At 42.5% G+C, this 21,104-nt stretch overlaps 1 protein-coding gene across 6 annotated transcripts in view; it reads left to right on the top strand.

Moving 5' to 3' along the window:
• Nucleotides 1–19,545, top strand: part of LOC107378702 (CUB and sushi domain-containing protein 3) — a 434,947-nt gene extending 415,402 nt beyond the window's left edge. For 5 of the 6 annotated variants that reach the window (XM_070550820.1, XM_070550818.1, XM_070550816.1 and 2 more), the window contains 7 exons: nt 1,589–1,768; nt 2,806–2,871; nt 8,413–8,571; nt 8,913–9,025; nt 13,392–13,479; nt 16,364–16,505; nt 17,105–19,545. In XM_070550820.1, the coding sequence (XP_070406921.1) occupies nt 1,589–1,768; nt 2,806–2,871; nt 8,413–8,571; nt 8,913–9,025; nt 13,392–13,479; nt 16,364–16,505; nt 17,105–17,264 (908 nt within the window). In that variant the 3' untranslated portion in view covers nt 17,265–19,545. Of the gene's footprint in view, nt 1–1,588; nt 1,769–2,805; nt 2,872–8,412; nt 8,572–8,912; nt 9,026–13,391; nt 13,480–16,114; nt 16,506–17,104 lie in introns of those variants that run through there. The other variant, XM_070550819.1, reaches the window with a different exon arrangement.
• Nucleotides 19,546–21,104: the final 1,559 nt, after the last annotated feature.

Raw genomic sequence — 21,104 nt, 5'->3', positions numbered from 1 at the left:
CCAAATGCGTACAGACTATTTGAAAGACAACTGTAGATTCAGCCTCATAGCTGACTTGTTTCAATGGCTCATGGTAAGACTACTTTTACATTGGAGATGGCATGCCAGGCTAGAGGTGGAGGAGAATGAGAGACCAATATGTAAACAGTGTCTGAAATACATAACACAATATAAAAACACAATAGTTATGGACAGGAGACGTGACTGCGATGGTGGTGCTACAGCCCCTGTTGTCCTGGCGGGGAATTGCTTTTCAACGTTTTCCAGAAAACTAAGAATTCAGAAAGGGAAACATCTGCACGAATAAGAGTGCACCGAGCTGACGGAGGTGTGTAAACTAGACTTTACTTCACTCGGAGAGATGGATGAACATTTCATAGTAAATCTGCATTATGAATAAACATGGACAGTTGGCTGATCTACACGTTATCATCTTGCAGGAATAGAAGCACCATATAAAATAAATATTGTCAGATTTTATACATCCTATTTTTCCTTCAAATCAAAAGCTTTTTTACCTCTGAATAGGTTTCTATGGAGCCTAGCCTTGACAGTATCAGCACTTATAAAGCTTCTATCTGCTAGTTCTTTTATTCGGTGTCCTGCCACCCCATTTACTTTTCTATAAAGCCTACAACTTTAATGCTAGTTAACATTGTGGAAATCAGAATGGCATTTGCTGTTTCTGTGTGTGTATAACGAAACACAGGTAGCTGTTTTGTGTTTGGTTTCTGCATTTGGAAATCCTGATTCATAACAAAACTACGACTCAAATGTTTATATTATTTCTAATTGCTGTCTGGAGTGGTGTGAGACTTCTGAGGCCTTGTGCTGTGCATCCTGTCAACACACAGCTCCCTGTGATCCTCATAGGGTCACAGGGAGCTGGTGTCTGTCTTTAGCAGTCATCAAGCGAGAGGCAGGGGACACCCTGGACATGTCTCCAGTCCATCACAAGGATGCATAGCCAGACAAAATAAAAACAGTCAAAATCTCACCCAAGGAAAGTTTAGAGTCTCCAGAAAGGAATACTGTTGTCTGTGGGAGGAAGCTGAGGTAACCTGAGAAAACTGACTCATGCAAGAGGAGAGCATTCCTCACAGAGAGGTCACTGAGAAGTATTCAAACCTGCAACCTCACTGTGAGACAACAGTGCTACCAACAGCGCCACTATGCAGCTCCAAGTTAGAATAATTTATGTTTATAAAATTACATCATTCAATTCATTATTATTTTGAGTGTAAATATCTTTATTTTACTACATTCTGTACTAAGGAAGGTGTGTATTTTCAGTGACAAACATGTTGATGTTTAAACATTAAATGTAAGAATGTCTCCCACCTTGTCATGTGAAAATAAAGTTTTTGTTTTGCTTTTTATTGTTGCCTCAGCCTCGCATCTCTCCATCTCACCTCCCCTTATTTATATGTATCATGTGTTGTGTGTGTGTGTGTGTGTGTGTGTGTGTGTGTGTGTGTGTGTGTGTGTGTGTGTGTGTGTGTGTGTGTGTGTGTGTGTGTGTGTGTGTGTGTGTGTGTGTGTGTGCGCGCGCGCTTGCTAACAGTTTTGCCCTCTGCCTAATCTCCAGCTCATTCCTGCAAGCAGCCGAGGAGCCCAGCCAATGCAGACGTTCTGGGTCTGGACCTGCCCTCCTATGGGTACACTCTGGTGTACAACTGTCAGCCAGGTTATTTCCTCTCTGGGGGGTCCGAGCACCGTGTCTGCCGCTCTGACGGCAGCTGGACTGGCAAGGTGCCTGTGTGCAGAGGTACGCTGTTGGCAGAGGTCTGCTGGGGCAGAAGATAGAGAGGGTGATGGAGTAAGAGCAGGATATGAATTGATGTGTGTGGATTAACTGTCCTCTGCATTATCTATTATCTATCTATCTATCTATCTATCTATCTATCTATCTATCTATCTATCTATCATCTATCTATCTATCTATCTATCTATCTATCTATCTATCTATCTATCTATCTATCTATCTATCATCTATCTATCTATCTATCATCTATCTGTCTATCATCTATCTATCATCTATCATCTATCTATCTATCTATCTATCTATCTATCTATCTATCTATCTATCTATCTATCTATCTATCTATCTATCTATCTATCTATCTATCTATCTATCTATCTATCTATCTATCTATCTATCTATCTATCTATCATCTATCTATCTGTCTATCTATCTATCTATCTATCTATCTATCTATCTATCTATCTATCTATCTATCTATCTGTCTATCATCTATCTATCTATCTATCATCTATCTATCTATCTTTCTATCTATCTATCTATAATCTATCTATCTATCTATCTATCTATCTATCTATCTATCTATCTATCTATCTATCTATCTATCTATCTATCTGTCTGTCTGTCTGTCTGTCTGTCTGTCTGTCTGTCTGTCTGTCTGTCTGTCTGTCTGTCTGTCTGTCTATCTATCATCTATCTATCTATCTATCTATCTATCTATCTATCTATCTATCTATCTATCTATCTATCTATCTATCTATCTATCTATCTATCTATCTATCTATCTATCTATCTATCTATCTATCTATCTATCTATCTATCTATCTATCTATCTATCTATCTATCTATCTATCTATCTATCATCTTTTTTTCTTTTATGAATGTGCATGTTTGACTTGAGGCTCCTTAAGGAATTATGGGGAGTTTCATGCATGCAACTTGTTACAGTTAAGTAGTTTTCACACTGGAAACATCCTGCAGCTGTTGAACCTTGCTGTTTGCCACTACATCTCTCAGACATGCATATTTATGTTCATCTGCAGCCGGATCCAAATCGCAAGAGAAATTTGTCAAACCCGTCCCAGGGACACCGAGCCCCAAGATGAAGGGTACGTATTAAACTATGCAAGCCGTTCAGCATATAGACACCCTTTTTTCATTTGTTTCTTTTACTAAGACTCCCATTAGTCACAGGGATGTGATGATTGTTTGACTGAAGAAAGTTTAATCTAAACCTTCATTAACATGTAGATGGTGGGATTTTATGGTAAAGCTAAACTTATGCTCCAGCATTCATTATTAAATCATTATAAAGTCCTCCTTTTTCCCCCTAATATTTTGAAAACAACTCTGATTTTTAGATGGCATACTTTTTGGGATAAAACTAGACTTTTTGCATGTTTAATTAGCAAAAAAAAAACATATTTTAAGGGAGATCATTGTACTTTGTGTATTTTCTATCATGACAATACTTTGTAGCTAGTTTCCTTCGTCTTTTTGTCCCCATGTTTGGTGCTTTTGAATAATCAAGAGTGATTAATAACCACAAAAGCTTAATTAAATGCAATTAGGACTAAAATTGTTATTAGGAAGTATAAATGGTCATGACCGAGGCAAGATCAGCTTCATTAGAAAATATCAGGGCAGCGCAGTAATTAGCCTACATCTAAATTGCACCATACTATGTGCATGTAGCGGGTGACAGATGAACTCATAACATAAATGTTCAGAAGGCTCTGAAATAGCCTCTGGTGTCAGGAGGCACCAGCAGAGACACACTGGACATGTGTTTGTTTAGAATGTTGATTTTGAAATATGCAGATAATTACAGTAAGTGGTGCTCTCTGGCTTCTTTAACCTTAAGTCAGAATAAATCAAAGAGGTCCTAAAGTTTCAAACCATGTTGTTTGTAGCAATACATATAGATTTATATCTATATTTCAAATGTGGTGTAGATTTAGCTTGTTTAGTTGTTTATAATGTAGTATGATGAAGGTTCTCTAATTTGTGGCAAAGGTCACATTTACCCAGCTGGGTCAAGCTGGGTCAAACAGTAACTTTCAAGTTCACAGATTAACCCAGGAGTCATGATGTCTGCTCTATATCATCCACTATCTGCTGCTGTTCCGTTCCAGGAGGAGGACACTTCAAGTTCAAGATAATAATTAAATAATATTATTAATAAAACTCTGATTTTATTACTGTTTATTATAATAATCATAAATGATCACTTGGTTCAGTATAAAGGTATTTTAATTACATGAAATGAATTATTATGCTTTGGATATAATTATGATAGCATATCAGAAGGTCAGTTTCATCTTATCCACCTAACACAGTGGGTTTATCCAGGGTAAACAATAACTGCCATCACATGTTTTTGACGCATGACCAAAAGCTTTTTTGCTGAGAGAGCGGGTGTGTTCTGAGAGCTTTGTAAACTAACCATCACCAGCTTCAGTTCAGCTCTTGATCCAACATCATCCTGAGGAGAAGGGAACGGCCGTCCCTAACCTCTACCTGTTGTTCTGTCACGCCGACAAGAATAGCTAAGAATAAACGTAAACTGTAACCAGCTGACGAAAACTCTTCCCAGAGTTATTGATTTCTGAGTTAAGTTAAGATGCAAAAACTCCTTCAGAGTTACGGACTTTGAGAAGCAAATAGTTCCACCAGTCGAGTGACCCAAGGAGACGTCTCAGGACCGATTTGGCTGTGCTAGAGTTTTTTCTACCAACCTCGTGCCTGGAGGAAACCCATCTCCATCTGGACACTTCAGATCCAAAAAGGGGGTCTTCTGATTGGGTGAGGTAGACTTCGACAGAATGTGTTTGATGCTGTTTTCTCTAAATAAAAAATTCAGGTAGCTGCAAAGCATCATTTCCATCCAGAACGCTTTCTCTCTCTCTGAAAGAAATCTTCTGATAATACCATTCGCGCATCCAAACTCTTAATTTCCGATTTAGCTTCCATCCAGCCACAGGTTTGCCTTTTAAAACAAGTTTAATATCAAAGCTGTTAAAAATTGTCATTAAATTGTCATCCATTAATTGTCGTTTATAACTGTCGTTCAAACCTTTAAGTTTAAAATTGTTAGTAATAAAATTTCTTCATTTTTAAACTTACCTCATTCTTGAATTGAAACACAGAAAGGGGTAATATTTCTGGTTATTGAAAGCAAAGATTCCTACCTTCTGATTCAAAATAAACTTTTGCTATTAAATTTAATTATCTAAATTAAACTTTAATCTCTGGATTAAAAATAGACCAAGTGAATTGGGGTATGAGCTTCTATTGATTATATGTCTCTTGGATATTTACATGATACAAGCTCAGATGCTGATATGCTCTGTCATTCTCAGAATCTAACAACTGATAGCAAACAGTGTTGATTCTAGTATGTAGTTAATTGCTACAATAATCTTATATTAATTAATGGGGGCACCACCAGTTTTATGGAACTGGACCATTTAATCAGTCTCAAAGTTAACACCACAAATGAATCTAAAGGATGAAGTATTGCCAGAATGTGCCGACTATTCTTGAGGTCACTAGAAATGATCAGGCGTTATTTTCGTTTTGTGAGTTTATTACGAACATCAGTTAATACATTTGACAAATGAATCAAACATATCTTATAGTTTCATGCACAGAATTAAGAAAATGGTTACACCCAAAGCTTTATGGCACTGATATGAAATAACTGATCTGTAACAAAAGTAGAAATTTGGTGACACACAAGATTATAGTAGAACTGGGAATAATTTCTGAAGTGTGTGTGTGTGTGGGGGGGGGGGGGTAGTATGGGTGCAGGAGGGGGTGTCTTCATGTGTGTATGCAAATGAGAGTTGGTGACAGCAGAAAAAAAGAGGATAAATCTTGAGAGCTAACGTGAATTTGAATTGAAATAAAACACGCCATAAAGTTTAAGTCTGAATTCACTTAGCATAAAAGTCAGCCAAATGAAATGATGCATAAACCTGTTTTCCTCCTGCCAGAGGGTAGCCAAAGGGCTGAGGTAGCCTTGGAAGTCCTTGCTCATAGGCCGAGGCTTCTGGGACTGAATAATTATGGCTCCCGGGTTGGTCAACGGGTGTCTGTGGAGTGGAGGATAATGCGTTCCTCAACCGTGGCTTGACTTTAGGTTCCTTCAGCTGCACCGAAACATTGAATTCAGAGCGTGGGTACCGATTAAAAAATGATGCCGGATCGAAAACTGCTCCAAATTAGTCTTAAACTCTTATGGTGGAAACTTTAACGAAAAAGCCGACTTCCGGTTTGACGTAGAAGTTTGTATGCTTCTAAGTTCTACCGTAACTTTTGAGAGCTATAATGACCTGAAATCTTTGAGAGCCACGGCGCTGCTAGGCGAGATGGAAAATCTCCCGCAGGGATTTGTTCTTTTTTCTCTGCTGTCAGGAGGTTTGAACTCTGGCCTTTATAACCTTCCTTGGTCACGCACACATGCATTTCACTCATTAACCACTGGATGACACTATGGCTTTTTCAAATAACTCAATCTTTCCAACAGTGAAGAGTTCATACCACAATCTACCAAACTTATCCAGATGAGGCATCAAAAGTATTACTTTAAACAGGAAAGAACTTAATTCATGTCTTAAAACTGGACAGTTTTACCGTTAGCATGAATTTTAACTAAAGAAACAAAAATGGCAGATGTTTAACATGAAAGAGGAACACAAACAAGCCTTTAGGTTTATAACTGATAAAAGTTTAGACATTTACTTTGAACACCTCAATTTTTTTAATGGTAAACAACCTAAAACACCTTCTTTGATTGTAGATAACAGAAACACAGGTTTTATAAGGACTCAAGTCTTGAAGCTTCCAGAAAGACAACCTCAGATAAGTTTTACGACCACCCCCATCTTGAGTTAGGGTCAGTCTTGACGGGTTGATGTAAAACAGACCAGTTTCTGATATTGTCCTGCTTTTGCGATTGGTAAAGAAGGGAAACCCAGTCAAATTGGTGCAATTTACGACTCTGGGAGAGAATTATAGGAGATGCCAGATGTGCTGAAATAGGATCTTGGAATTTATGATTGCAGGCCAGTTTCAAATTCCTATTTATTTATTTATTTATTTATTTATTGCTGTTAAGTGTGAGAGAAAGGAAAGCTTTGTGTGAAAATGGTTGTGTCCTTCTTCATGTGAATCCAACCAAAGTTAATCTGAGATTATGAAATGTGGATTTCCGCTACATGTCGTTGAATGAAAGCAGCTCAAGGTGTCTAATAAAGCAAAACCAGAAACCTGAGCCGTCTTCAACCTGCTTTAGTAATGTTGTAAAGGCCAGTGAGGAAAGGTTGCATAACATGTCACAAACAAGACACACCTCCTTAATCCGCATGACCCAACACATTTCAACGTTAACCATGTAGGAAACGCTAACTGCAGAACAATGCTAGGTCAAGCTACTGCTAAAGCTAACGGCCTTGTTGGATAAGAGGAAAACAGCAACGAATGATGGATCCACAGTCATGCTCCATTATGTACTGGGAATATCCAGTCTTTGGTGCACTGGTGTCATGTAAATAAGGGCATTGATAAGGAACTATGATCAGACTCTCAGGTGCAAATCTAGGTTCTGGTATAGGCCACGGGCTTGAACAGCTACTCATCTAGAAATGTTATGAGTAAAAGACGTGATACAGCTTCACTACAGGCACTTCACTGTGAACCTAAGATGCTTTTTAAACATAACTTATTTAATTTTCATGCATTAAAAATAAAATACAGAGATCAAAAGACAGATCAGACACTCAATTATCTTTTATTCCTAAATTCCATTATCCCATCTTCGTCACTGATGCTTTCTGATTTTTACCATGATTTTTCTTCTAAAAATCTTTCATTTCATGGAGGGTTAATAAAAGTTCAGCAGCTTAAAGGAAAGGACATTAAATTCCAGGAATACAGAAACCATGTTTAAATTTAATAATACACTCAATATTGTACCTGAGAGTCATTACTTTATTAAATTAAAAACAGAATGGTGACTTCTGCGTTGACGAAAAGAGCAACAATAAAGCAGTACTGAAAAAAAAAGATGATAATTTCATGTGTTTTCTAGGAGAATAAATGATTAAGATTGGGTTTTCGCCAAACTTGTGACATTGGGGTTCCTATATACTGTAGTCCAAAGTGGGCGGAGTTTGCTTTAAGATTAGATCTGGTGCAAATGGCTTCTAGTTTGTGCCCAATAAACACGGCAGCATAGAGACTCACACACACATATGACAACAGTTAACGAAAGGATTCGTAAACAGTACAAATATATCTGATAGAAGGATGAATGGACCTCTCTTCCTCCCCGTACTTCCTGTGATTCTACCACAAACTACAAGCGGTTACCTTTTCTCTGCTCATAACTGACTCTTGAAATCCACAGATATTAGACAATTATTGGCAGTTAATAGTTGTGCTGAAAGAGCTTTTATTACTGTCAAATAATTTGAATGTTATGCTGATTTTTGTGTCATCGTCATATCTGTCTGAATTTCAGTCTCATTAGCTCTGATTGGCTGAACCCATACCGTACAAAGAGTGAATTATCAGCATGTCTAGGGGTATGTAGGGATATTTATCTTATGTTAAACAGGATTTGATCTTTCATCATTTCCTTCCAGTTCCTGACAATGTGTTTGCCCCTGACTTCGTGTGGAGGGGCTCCTATGACTTCAAGGGCCAGAAGCAGCCGATGAGTCTGACAGTGACCAGCTTTAACGCCACAAGTGGAAAAGTTAATGTAACATTAACAGACAGCAGCGTGGAGTTTCTGCTCTCTGGTGAGTCATCATCTGTCTTCTACCTCCCCCCCTGCACCTCCCCTCTCCTCCCCAGCAGCACCTCTGTATGTCACTTCCATTTATTCCGAAGGTGCCTCGTGTCAATCAGTCATTCACCAAATGATGTCATGCATGAGACTGGAAATTAACTATTGGCTTTAAAGACGGATGAATTAGTCTGCAGCGACTGTCTGCCCACTCAATTTCCCTGTCTCCTCCCTTTCTCTCTCAGCTGTCGTTTTGTTTTCTTCCTGCTTCTATTCTTCCTTTTGCTTTCCTTTCCATCTTTGGGTTTCTGTACTTTGTTTGATTTCCCATTCCTCTCATTTTCTACCTTGTAGGAGTCTACAAACGACAGGAGGCTCGGTTGTCGCTGCTGCTGTACCAGATGAGAGCGTTGGCCTACAGCTCCCTGAGCAGGATTACTGATGAGAACTGGACAATGGACGGATTTGTGAGTGCACAAAGAATCTTTTTATAGAATAAGATTGTTTAATTTAGTTTATTTCATCAAATCTGACAGACAAAGGCAGTTCAGACAACAAAGCCAATATAAATATTCTCTACGATTGGTTACAGCAAGGTTATTTTCTGAAGTAAATGATTTCTTTTTTTTTATGAAATGTTTAACTTTCTAGGACTTGATTAAAATATGTATCTAATTATTCGGGTGCTTTTAATTAATCTTGATTTATTGCATTTTAATCATTGAAGAAAATGTACCCCAAAGCGATTTTCTTACTGGAAATAAGTGTAGTGAGACACTGAATCAAACTATAGATGTGGACATTAATAGTGTAAACTTTTCTTCGTCTTCGTCTTCCTCCGCTTATCCGGGTCCGGGTCGCGGGGGCAGCATCCCAATTAGGGAGCTCCAGGCCGTCCTCTCCCCGGCCTTGTCCACCAGCTCCTCCGGCAGGACCCCAAGGCGTTCCCGGACCAGATTGGAGATGTAACCTCTCCAACGTGTCCTGGGTCGACCCGGGGGCCTTCTGCCGGCAGGACATGCCCGAAACACCTCCCCAGGGAGGCGTCCAGGAGGCATCCTGACCAGATGCCCAAACCACCTCAACTGGCTCCTTTCGATCCGGAGGAGCAGCGGTTCTACTCCGAGTCCCTCCCGAATGTCCGAGCTCCTCACCCTATCTCTAAGGCTGAGCCCGGCCACCCTACGGAGGAAACTCATTTCGGCCGCTTGTATCCGCGATCTCGTTCTTTCGGTCATTACCCAAAGCTCATGACCATAGGTGAGGATTGGGACGTAGATCGACCGGTAAATCGAGAGCCTGGCTTTCTGGCTCAGCTCCCTCTTCCCCACGACAGATCGGCTCAGCGTCCGCATCACTGCAGACGCCGAACCAATCCGCCTGTCGATCTCCCGATCCCTCCTACCCTCACTCGTGAACAAGACCCCGAGATACTTAAACTCCTCCACTTGAGGTAGGACCTCTCCCCCGACCCGGAGGTGGCAAGCCACCCTTTTCCGGTCGAGAACCATGGTCTCAGATTTGGAGGTGCTGATCCTCATCCCAGCCGCTTCACATTCGGCCGCGAACCTACCCAGCAAGAGCTGGAGGTCAGAGCTGGATGAAGCTAGGAGGACCACATCATCCGCAAAAAGCAGAGACGAGATTCTCCTGCCACCAAACTCGACACACTCCACACCACTGCTGCGTCTAGAAATTCTGTCCATAAAAGTGATGAACAGAACCGGTGACAAAGGGCAGCCCTGGCGGAGTCCAACCCTCACTGGGAACAGGTCCGACTTACTACCGGCTATGCGGACCAAACTCACGCTCCTCTGGTAAAGGGACTGAATGGCCCTTAACAGAAAGCCACCCACCCCATACTCCTGGAGCTTCCCCCACAGGGTGCCCCTGGGGACACGGTCATAAGCCTTCTCCAAATCCACAAAGCACATGTGGATTGGTTGGGCAAACTCCCATGCCCCCTCCATCACCCTTGCAAGGGTATAGAGCTGGTCCACAGTTCCACGGCCAGGGCGAAAACCACATTGCTCCTCCTCTATCTGAGATTCAACTATCGATCGGACCCTCCTCTCCAGTACCTTGGCGTAGACCTTTCCAGGGAGGCTGAGGAGTGTGATCCCCCTATAGTTGGAACACACCCTCAGGTCACCCTTCTTAAAGATGGGGACCACCACCCCGGTCTGCCACTCCCTAGGAACTGCCCCGATGACCACGCAATGTTGTAGAGACGTGTCAACCATGACAGCCCTACAACATCCATAGCCTTGAGATACCCAGGACGAACCTCATCCGCCCCCGGGGCTCCGTCGCTGTGTAGTTGTTTGACTACCTCAGCAACTTCTGCCCCCGAGATCGGACAGTCCATCCCCAGGCCTCCCAGCTCTGGTTCCTCCTCGGAATGCGCATTGGTGGGATTGAGGAGCTCCTCAAAGTATTCCTTCCACCGTCCGACTATAGCCTCAGTTGACGTCAGCAGCTCCCCATCCCCACTGTAAACAGTGTGAGCGAGTTGCTGCCTTCCTCTCCTGAGGCGCCGGACAGTTTGCCAGAACCTCTTTGGAGCCGATCGATAGTCTTTCTCCATGGCCTCACCAAACTCCTCCCACGCCCGAGATTTTGCCTCGGCAACTGCCACTGCTGCACCCCGCTTGGCTATCCGGTACCTGTCTGCTGCCTCCGGAGACCCACAGACCAGCCACGCCCTGTAGGCCTCCTTCTTCAGCCTGACGGCTCCCCGAACCTCTGGTGTCCACCAGCGGGTACGGGGGTTGCCACCACGACTGGCACCGGCCACCTTACGACCACAGCTAGCAACAGCCGCCTCGACAATCGCAGAGTGGAACAAGGCCCACTCGGACTCAATGTCCCCCACTGCTCTCGGGACGTGATCAAAGCTCTGGCGGAGGTGGGAGTTGAAGACCGTCTTGACAGGTTCTTCTGCCAGGCGTTCCCAGCAGACCCTCACTATGCGTTTGGGTCTGCCAGGTCTACGCGGCATGTTCCCTTGCCATCTGATCCAACTCACCACCAGGTGGTGATCAGTTGACAGCTCCGCCCCTCTCTTCACTCGGGTGTCCAAAACATACGGCCGCAGGTCAGATGATACGACTACAAAATCTATCATCGACCTGTGACCTAGGCTGCCCTGGTACCAAGTGTACTGGTGGGCATCCTTATGTTCGAACATGGTGTTCGTTATGGCCAAACTGCGGCTTGCACAGAAGTCCAATAACAAAACACCGCTCGAGTTCAGATTAGGTGGGCCGTTCCTCCCAATCACACCCCTCCAGGTCAAGCTGTCATTGCCCACGTGAGCATTGAAGTCCCCCAGCAGAACAATGGAGTCCCCTGATGGAGTACTATCTAGCACTCGTCCCAGGGACTCCAAAAAGGGTGGGTACTCTGAACTGATATTTGGCCCATAAGCACAAACAACAGTCAGGACCCGTTCCCCGACCCGAAGGCGCAAGGAAGCTACCCTCTTGTCCCCCGGGGTAAACCCCAACACACAGGCAGAGAGTCTCGGGGCTAACAAAAAGCCAACCCCAGCCCTCCGCCTCTCACCCGGAGCAACTCCAGCAAAGTAGAGTGTCCAACCCCTCTCCAGGTCTCGGGTTCCAGAGCCAATGCAATGTGTCGAGGTGAGTCCGACTATATCTAGCCGGTACCGCTCAACCTCTGCCACAAGCTCCGGCTCCTTCCCCGCCAGCGAGGTGACGTTCCATGTCCCAAAAACTAGTTTTCTTGTCCGGGGATTGGACCGCCAAGGCTCCCGCCTTGGTCTGCCACCCGATTCGCATTGCACCGGACCCTTCATGTTCCTCCTGCGGGTGGTGGGTCCACTGTTGGACGAGTCCATGTATCTGGTTCGGGCTGGGCCCGGCCGGGCCCCATGGGCGAAAGTCCGGCCACCAGGCGCTCGCTAACGGGCCCCAACCCCAGGCCTGGCTCCAGGGTGGGACCCCGGTAACCCTCCGGGCCGGATACACCGACTCTTCGTTTTAACCGCCATGAAAGATCCTTCGAACCGTTCTTTGTCTCACCCTTCACCTAAGACCAATTTGTCACGGGAGACCCTACCAGGGGCACTAAGTGCCCCAGACAACATAGCTCCTAGGATCATTAGGGCACTCAAACTCCTCCACCACGATAAGGTGACGGTTCAAGGAGGAGGTGTAAACTTTTATTTTCCAAAAATCAAAAAATAAAAGCTTTTCAAATGCATTTCAATTCAATTTCATGCAATTGACCTTTGAGTCAATTGCATGAAATTTCACAACAGTAAAACTGGCTAATTTAAATGTGTTCATTTTTAACTATTAGTTTTTACATTAATAATCATAACTAACACGTTCAATTCCCACCCCTACTTTCTATACATCTCTCTGTCTTTCCACCAAAGCTACATAAGTTGTTACGTGTGACCTATTCTTCATCTTTTTTGGGTCCATCGTAGACTCGGCTGACCTCTGGGAGACCTGCAGCAGCTCCAGGATGATTTCAGTTAGAGGAGCTGAACTTTCTGCTTTTTTAAACTAGAATAAACTTCAAAGTGCCTTGAATAAAGCCTGTGACAGGTGACTGCACACTGCTGAGCTATTGATTGCATGCTGCTCAGCTTTTATTGTGGAGTGCAATTTCAAAAGTAACAAAGGTGTTTTTTTTATAGTGTAGCATGACAAAACGTCCGGACCAGCTTATGCCATACAGTATATCTGCGGTTTTTGATGTGGAGTGGAATACGCTCGACTTGTGCCGAGGTGCACGGAAGCAGCTTGTGTAGTTGAAACAAAGCGTCCTGTTCCTGCAGCGGTGTGCTTTGTGTTTTAGGTTTCGGCTGAGCCTGAGGGTGGAAGCTTCGTGTTCCAAGGCTTCATACAGGGTAAAGACTATGGGCAGTTTGGGCTGCAGCGGCTTGGTAAGCAGGTTTTAATAATAATAAACTCACACTGCCATTAATGTCTCGTCCTCATCTCCCATTTCACGCAGTAGAACCAAAGATAGTGGTGACATTTAAATCCAGAAATCCATTTAGTTTATCGTTACTCCAAGGTTAAGCTACACTTTGCAGAATGATGTGAGGCACATGCTCACGGTTACTCTCAGATTGGGGTTTGTATGTGCTCAGCATGAAGAAGAAGGTTGCAGGAGTTTATATTTATGTTGATTATTTGGGGCTTCTTCGTGAGCTTTTCTATGATGGATTTGCACGCTTTACTGTTCTAAACTATTCTGTTTATCATGATTTGCATTAATGCAGCTTCTGTTGACTAAAATGCCGTTTCAGCACTTTTTCTTCTTACTGTTTAATAGAAGCAGTTTGTTTCGCTGCAAAGTGACTGAGCAGGAAAAATGTTTGTGACGATTCTAACTTTTGCACAAAACCTTTTCCCTAAACACCGAAAAGTGATTTAAAGCAGAGTGGACACTGTGCGACTTTTTGATATTTTTGAGTTTTACATTGTGCGTCGAGTCGTATACAGGGGGTTACGAGGGTCGGTTAACACCTCATGAGCAGCTCCTGATCAGCAATCGTGCACACGCATGGATTTCAGGAGTGTTTGATATTTTGCTTGTGAAACAGCACTGCAACCCAAAAGTACCAGAACTGCTCACCCAGCGCATGCACCAACCCAGCTCCGCAGGTATTTCTGTGTCAACACACGTCGTTTTCTTTTATTTTTACACTCTACTCCACACACAATCACCAGGATTGTCAAGAAAATGAGTTTTCCATGTTTATGTCAAATAAAACAGATCCCAAAACAATTTAACTTCCTTTCTTTTATCTTCCATCTCCAACCCCTGTAAACCCATGCGTTTCCACCTCAAGCCTGAAGAACAAATGGCATAACAACACAACCGCCTCCAGATCTGCTGGGATTTGGGGCTCAGAGGTCCAACATGTGCTAAAACTACTATTTTAGCACATTTTCAGGTCCGATGTGTTGCCATCAGAAATCAGTGTGAGCAGCATTAGGTCGTACAGTGTGAGAACATGACTCATGAGATTTACTCTGCAACAAAGTCGTACAGTTTGAGATGGAGCCGAATGCCACGAGTGAAAAAGTCACACAGTGTCCTTAAGTGGGTTTATCTGGAAAGGTTATGAGAAATAAAATCAAACCTGTTTCAGAAAGAGAAAAAACCTCTGATAAAACCCTTCACTTCATATAAACATTGTTTTGAAACCATTTATATTGCACTGAATTTCAAATGATACTGTTATTCACGTTCACATTTAAAGCGCAACATGCGTTAGCAATAGCTAGCTGTAGCATTTCTAGTGCAGCTGGGGCACTTTCTAAAGGAAAATGATATTTCTACAGGAATAATAAAGTTAAAGTCCCGTAGTCATCATCAGAGGCGGATTTAGCAATTTGGGGGCCCAAGGTGAACACAGACATTAATCTGGGTGCTAACTTTACTAGCATATTGTGCTAGCATTAGCGGGTCGGATGCTAATGCCCGTAAATCTAAAGTAAAGTTTGCCGACATTTTAGAGTGATATGAAGCTTACCGCTTTGCTGCTGTGTGTTGCTGCCACATTCAGATGGAAATGACTCATTTTAGACAAAGCACTTAGTACTAGCCACTAGCCTGGGAGACACGAACACACGCGCACACACACACACAGAGAGAGAGAAACACACTACTTTTTTCTTCAGTTTTTTTTAGCAGTATTTTCATTAGCTTCTGGGTTTTAAATATGGCCACACCACCCTTCCTTAAAACCAGGAACAGTTCTGAGCTGTGTGTGGCTAAAATAACCAGACATTCTACATTTTTCCAATTGGACTACAAAAATCTTAGCGAGTAGAAAAAATGGCGGATTGGCTCTGTGTTTAGCCGGAGGGCCATGACCATATTTGGTAGTTATCGTGACAACATAAATTTCAGATGTATTAGGTATTTTAAAAAACTGAAGGGGTGGACAAATATGCCGAAAACTTAAATATTAAATATCTAAATTGCAACTCTAGTGAACAATATCAGCTTTTATGCTCACTTGGACATTTAAAATATGAAACACACTGTGTTAATGGATAAAAATTGGGTTTTTCATGTTATGTGTCCTTTAACGTCTTTGTAGACCTTTTAAAAAGCCGACACAATATTTTTATCCTTTCCTGAGTAAATGTAAAGAAAAACAATAAATATACACAGTCACTCTTATCAAGTTGCAAGAATAATTTGGACCACGACAGCTTCTGGTTGAAACTTTTGGTCTGTGAGGGTGACGACTGTGACCCGCTGAATCAGTGCGAGTGTCACTGATGTGGAAAAAGGTGAAACATTGACCTGCTCTTCTACCTGGTTTTTGTTCCAGCAACACCGGCGTTTCATCTATGAATTGTGTTTTATTTGTTTCTCATCACAGTGGGGACACGCACGTGCTTTCGGTGCTCTGCTCCTGCTGAGTGCCTTCAGCCAGCTCTCATTTAGCCTCATTCATACATCCAGCGTCAGAGTAGCCCCTTCAGCATCATTGTGCTTTATGTCGTCGTGCTCCTCATCACTGCTGCTTTTATCACATGATTGTTCTCAAGCAGATTATCACAGTCACACTGATGATTATCACTGTGATCAGTTTGGCTGGCTTCTTTTATCAAGTGGCCACTGCATCTCTCATCATGACCTTCATCATCACCATCATCATCACCATCAGCAGATATGTATTTTCTTCATTTCTTTGGTTTGTGCTCTAGGTTATAGCTAATTACACCGACTATTGACTTTTATTTTTACATTAGGGACTATTATTTCTCGGCTGATTGTGAGATCTTTGTTTTTGTGTGCAGGATTGACTCTGAGAGAGAACGCCACCCTCCCGGACCCCGAAACCAATGAATCCTCCAACAGCAGCTCTGTTGCTGTTGCTATCCTCGTGCCTTTCTTCGCTCTCATCTTTGCAGGCCTTGGATTTTATCTCTACAAGCAGAGGTACATGCCGCCACGATAACCCTTTAAACTCCATAACACTGACTTTCAGCATCTTAATTTTATGTAGATGTGTGAGCACCCACAGCCAAAGCAAAAATAAAGCAGATAGTTGATTCTTGGAGCTTCTACAGCTTGCTGGTGCAGCAGTTCGACTCCTTGCTGGAAACAGTGGCGTATATGTGAGAGACTTCACAGCATGACGCAACCTTAGTCGATGTGTTACCATCCAAAGTTACACAGTCGCATACATCAGACCATTTTAATGAGAGCTACTTTGGTAGCATATGCATTGTGCTTTAGATGCATATTCCTGCTGCATTGTGCAGATGGAAGCATTTAGTCCTGATTAGATCCATGAGAAGTGTGTATGCAGAGTTTGAGACATGGATATTTCTGCTTTCAGTATGTTAGCTACTCCTGAAATAGCACGGGGCTACCTGGCCTGCTCTTTTCAACAATAATTACCTCACAGCCTCTTTTAGCTTTTGCAGCTGTCCACACTGAGATAATGGAAACATGTTTATGTGATTGGAAGAAGTGGCTGATAATTGGAGCCCTGCCTCTCAGCTAAACTCTGCCTTTTCTTTTTTATTCTACAGAAAAACGGATAAAGCGCAGTACACGGGATGTTCCGTCCACGAGAACAATAACGGACAGGCCACATTTGAGAACCCCATGTACAACACAAACACGAAAGCTGCTGAGGGGAAAGTCGTCCGCTTCGACCCCAACCTCAACACCATCTGCACCATGGTTTGATGTCTGCTGACTGACAGCGTAACGTGATGATAAAGTGGACAGAGACGATTTTCTCACTCTTTTGTTGGCACAGCAAACATACGGTTTTGCTCTAAAACACAAAGCACACTTTCTGCAATGATTAAAATTGTTGCAGATGACTGCATTCACCATAAAAGTTGAAAGAGAAAGGGTGGGCAACACCTTCTCGGATCTCATCTTTTTGCACTCTGTGAGTGTTGGCTCCTGGTTAAATGAATTCAAAAAGCTAAATTTGAGCTCAGTAGTTTCACTGTTAAAGGGGGTATTTCACAAAACCAAATAACATCACTTTTTTCTAAAAGCTTAAAAATAATTTTATCCTGACAGGATTTTCATTCTTTAATCAGTCCTGGTGAGAATTATGCTCCTTTATGGAGAATGGGAACTTCTGCACTGTGGGTTGATCAACGTAATCTGTTTTCTTTTTTCCGAGCAGTAAGCGAGAAGGAGGAGGCGGAGCCGCAGCGCCAGACAGGAAGCAGGCTCTCTCTCTGAATCGTGTCAGTCCTGTATTCTGTTCCGAGTTATCCGGTCAATTATGTCTCTTAATTGGACGGTTCCTCTTACTGATGAGATATACGGCCGGGAGTTAGCTGCTGAAGTGCAGCACAATTTTTCAAGCACCGCTGGGAACTCTAGGGCTTTTATTGTTACTGTGCAGGTTCTCTGACAACAGCAGAGTGTGTTTTCTTCACCAGAGATCCATTCTGCATCAGGTTTATTACCAAGTTGGGTGCTATCAGTTTGCTTTGGACAGATGCATTTGTTAGGCCTAACCCTTTGAATTTGCTGACTAGTCGAGTACTCTTTTATCTAGTCTGTTAGTCACCCGGAGACGCGCTTACACCAGAAAAGATTTTTAAAATTCACTAAACAGAAATGTTTTGGTTTCTGAATAACAAGTTTAGAGTGAGTAAGCCCAGCGTCGATCGTAAATCTCTAAGTAGGAGTTTTCTCGCTTGATTTTATGAAGTTTTATTTCACGACAAGTTCAAGAACATTTTCTGACAGTGCACAGAGCCTACAGCCGGCCAGATTTCCCAGAGGTTTATTTAAGTCTGGATGCACTAACACCAGTTCAGTATGTGTCGTGTTAACGTCTTGCTTTATGCTCATTAAAATTCTGAAATGCTTCTGCCTTATTTTAGAGTAAAGGACATACAGAGGTGAGAAAAAGTGCAACCACTTAAACTATTCCTAGTTTCTCGAGCTGTAAAGTGTATTTGTTTCTCTGATTTTCTTTGGGGGAGCTGTGCCTTAGACAGAGAACTCTTATTTAGCACTCCTACTCTAAGACGCTTCATGAACATTTGGCCTTGGCCTCTTTTGTTCACCCTCTCCGACACGAGTCGTCTCCACGTCTCATCAGCTTCTGCCAACAAATGTACAGTACACACAAAAGAATTTGCACACTCGACCACGAGCCACCGTCACTCAAGACCAGCTGTGGTTTGGAAATGAAAAGACAAATTCATTGCTGTCATCACATTTCTACATCATTGCAGTGCCTTGAATCCTGTTTGGGCAGATGTTTTGAAGGGAAACGTTTATTTCATTTGTAAAACTGCACACTGGTGTAATTTCTCTGCAAAGTTTGCAATGATTTAGCAGAGTGATGTCAGATGGTTTCTGGAGAGAAGGCGAAAAGCAGCTCAGTTTCATACCTGTGCATGTCGGCAAACAGCGCTCCAGTACAGCAGTTGCTGCTATCCTACTTTGTATCCCTCTCTTGACTCATGTCATTGCCACTCCATTTTGTACATTTATACAGTTTTGATACTCGATGGCACTCTTTGACGACGTCTTGTGTTATGGATATGTAATATATTTTGCGAGTTCACGTTTCTTATGGGTGAGAGCAGAAATGCACCAACAGAATACTTTGAGTCTGTCACCCAGAGGCTCTGGAGCAAAGTAGGAAACTTTTAAAACGTGCCACAAAATTGTTATCTCATTCAAGAACCAGTGTGTGTGTGTGTGTGTGTGTGTGTGTGTGTGTGTGTGTGTGTGTGTGTGTGTGTGTGTGTGTGTGTGTGTGTGTGTGTGTGTGTGTGTGTGTGTGTGTGTGTGTGTGAATATGTACATATTACATAACTTTTGTAAAGAGATCTATTTTTTATGCAGAGAAAGCATTTGTAAGTTATTGAATATGTTGTGTAAAATTTCACATGTAAATGTCATGTAAGATCAAAAGAATTTTGTATTTTTTCGTTAATGACAATGTATAAAGTGTTCATTTATATTAAAAAACTTCAAATGATCAGGTTGTGGTGCTCTTTTGTTTTGGCTTATTTGATCTTTTTGTTGCTCAGTCATTCTGCACAGATTTTCTGATGCCAAACTGACATCAAACCAGTCGAGCGCAGTCTGCTCCTCCTAACGGAGTTTGTTCACAGAGCTATTTATAACAGGGAGAAACATCAGAGCCCATCAGAATTCCTCCGGTGTCCCTGTTCTGCTTCTTTTAGAGATTCCTCCTGTTCATCACGTCTGATTTTATTCAGCGTATGATTAAAGATCAAGTTTACTAATCTTTTAACACATCTGCAGTGGTTTCTAGTAGGAATTACGGCCTTCTAATTGTTTTCTGAGCAAACAAAAGCTCAGATTCTCTTGTTTGAGGACGTAGAGCTGGAGGAGAAAGTAGCTTCAGACGTCTTAGAGGTCAGGACTCTTAGACCAGCCGATACTCCACACCGAACTCGCTCATCCTGTATCAGAACACCTGAATTCATTGATTTAGTGGATTTCCTAATACCTTTGGGATTGTGTGCGAGATGCTCACAGATTTTCCACAGACACCTACTGGAAAGATCTGACATGTAAAAATATATGAAAAAGTGCTACAGTTTGACTTTCTGTCATTTGTATATTCACACGACAAACTGGTGCATTTGTCAGCCCAAGCTGTTCTTTGTTTCCAGGGTGACTGGAGTTTTGCTTTTTCTGCCTACATGGTGACAAATATCTGAAATGTTGGAAAGAAACAAAGATAAAATATTCTCTTTATTCTTTCTTATCTGCTTTTCCAGATGAATAGTTTTCTTCATGAACCACCTGCGATGATGGGAATTCAGGTGCTACAGACACGAAACAGGAGTGAGGTGCAGCTTATGTATAACATCATAGATGAGACATCTTAACAGGACAAAGGACTTGCCTGGCCTAAGAGGACATGTAGATATAAATGTAAAAGAAGTTACTATGTTTAACGAGCGTGTGTGTAGAGTCCACTCATCCTGGATTAAGACCTTGACATGTTCTTCACAACCTGCATGACTTGTTAGCATGCATGAGTTAGAGGAACCACCAATGGAGCCATCCAGGTCCCTGAACGATGTGGGCTTTCTGTTGTCATGGAGACTAAAGAGGCCATGGCATGCAACTCATTGGTGTTGGCATGGAGGACTTTGCGTTAAATGTGTATAAATCACACTGTGGGTTGATCTCACAGACTTTCATATCTTGTATCACTGCAATACGCGGCTGCTTTATCCTTTCATTCCTCGACCACCCTGGTACTGCTACTGACTTGCTTGGCAGCCCGGAGGTGTGACAGCAGTGGCTTCACTTAAAAGACCACATTGCTTTGTGTCCTCTCAGAGTGAACACGAAGACGACCAAGGTGTTTTATGAGGAGCCACAGAGCACCGTTTCTGTGTGAAGATGATCATAAAGTAAAAACTCTCATTACAACATTGTTGTGATGTCTGTCACCTCGCATGTCAGCTGCCCTTCACCCTAACAGCTGATAACATGGTGGAGTTGTAGCCAAGACACGAGGCTCACACGGTCAGGCCTGAGCCTGGACCAAGACCC

The sequence above is a fragment of the Nothobranchius furzeri genome, chromosome 5, assembly GCF_043380555.1.
Source record: "Nothobranchius furzeri strain GRZ-AD chromosome 5, NfurGRZ-RIMD1, whole genome shotgun sequence".
Classification (NCBI taxonomy): Eukaryota; Metazoa; Chordata; class Actinopteri; order Cyprinodontiformes; family Nothobranchiidae; genus Nothobranchius; species Nothobranchius furzeri.
The sequence above is the reverse complement of the archived record's forward strand: the minus strand, read 5'-3'. Positions and strand labels throughout refer to the sequence as shown.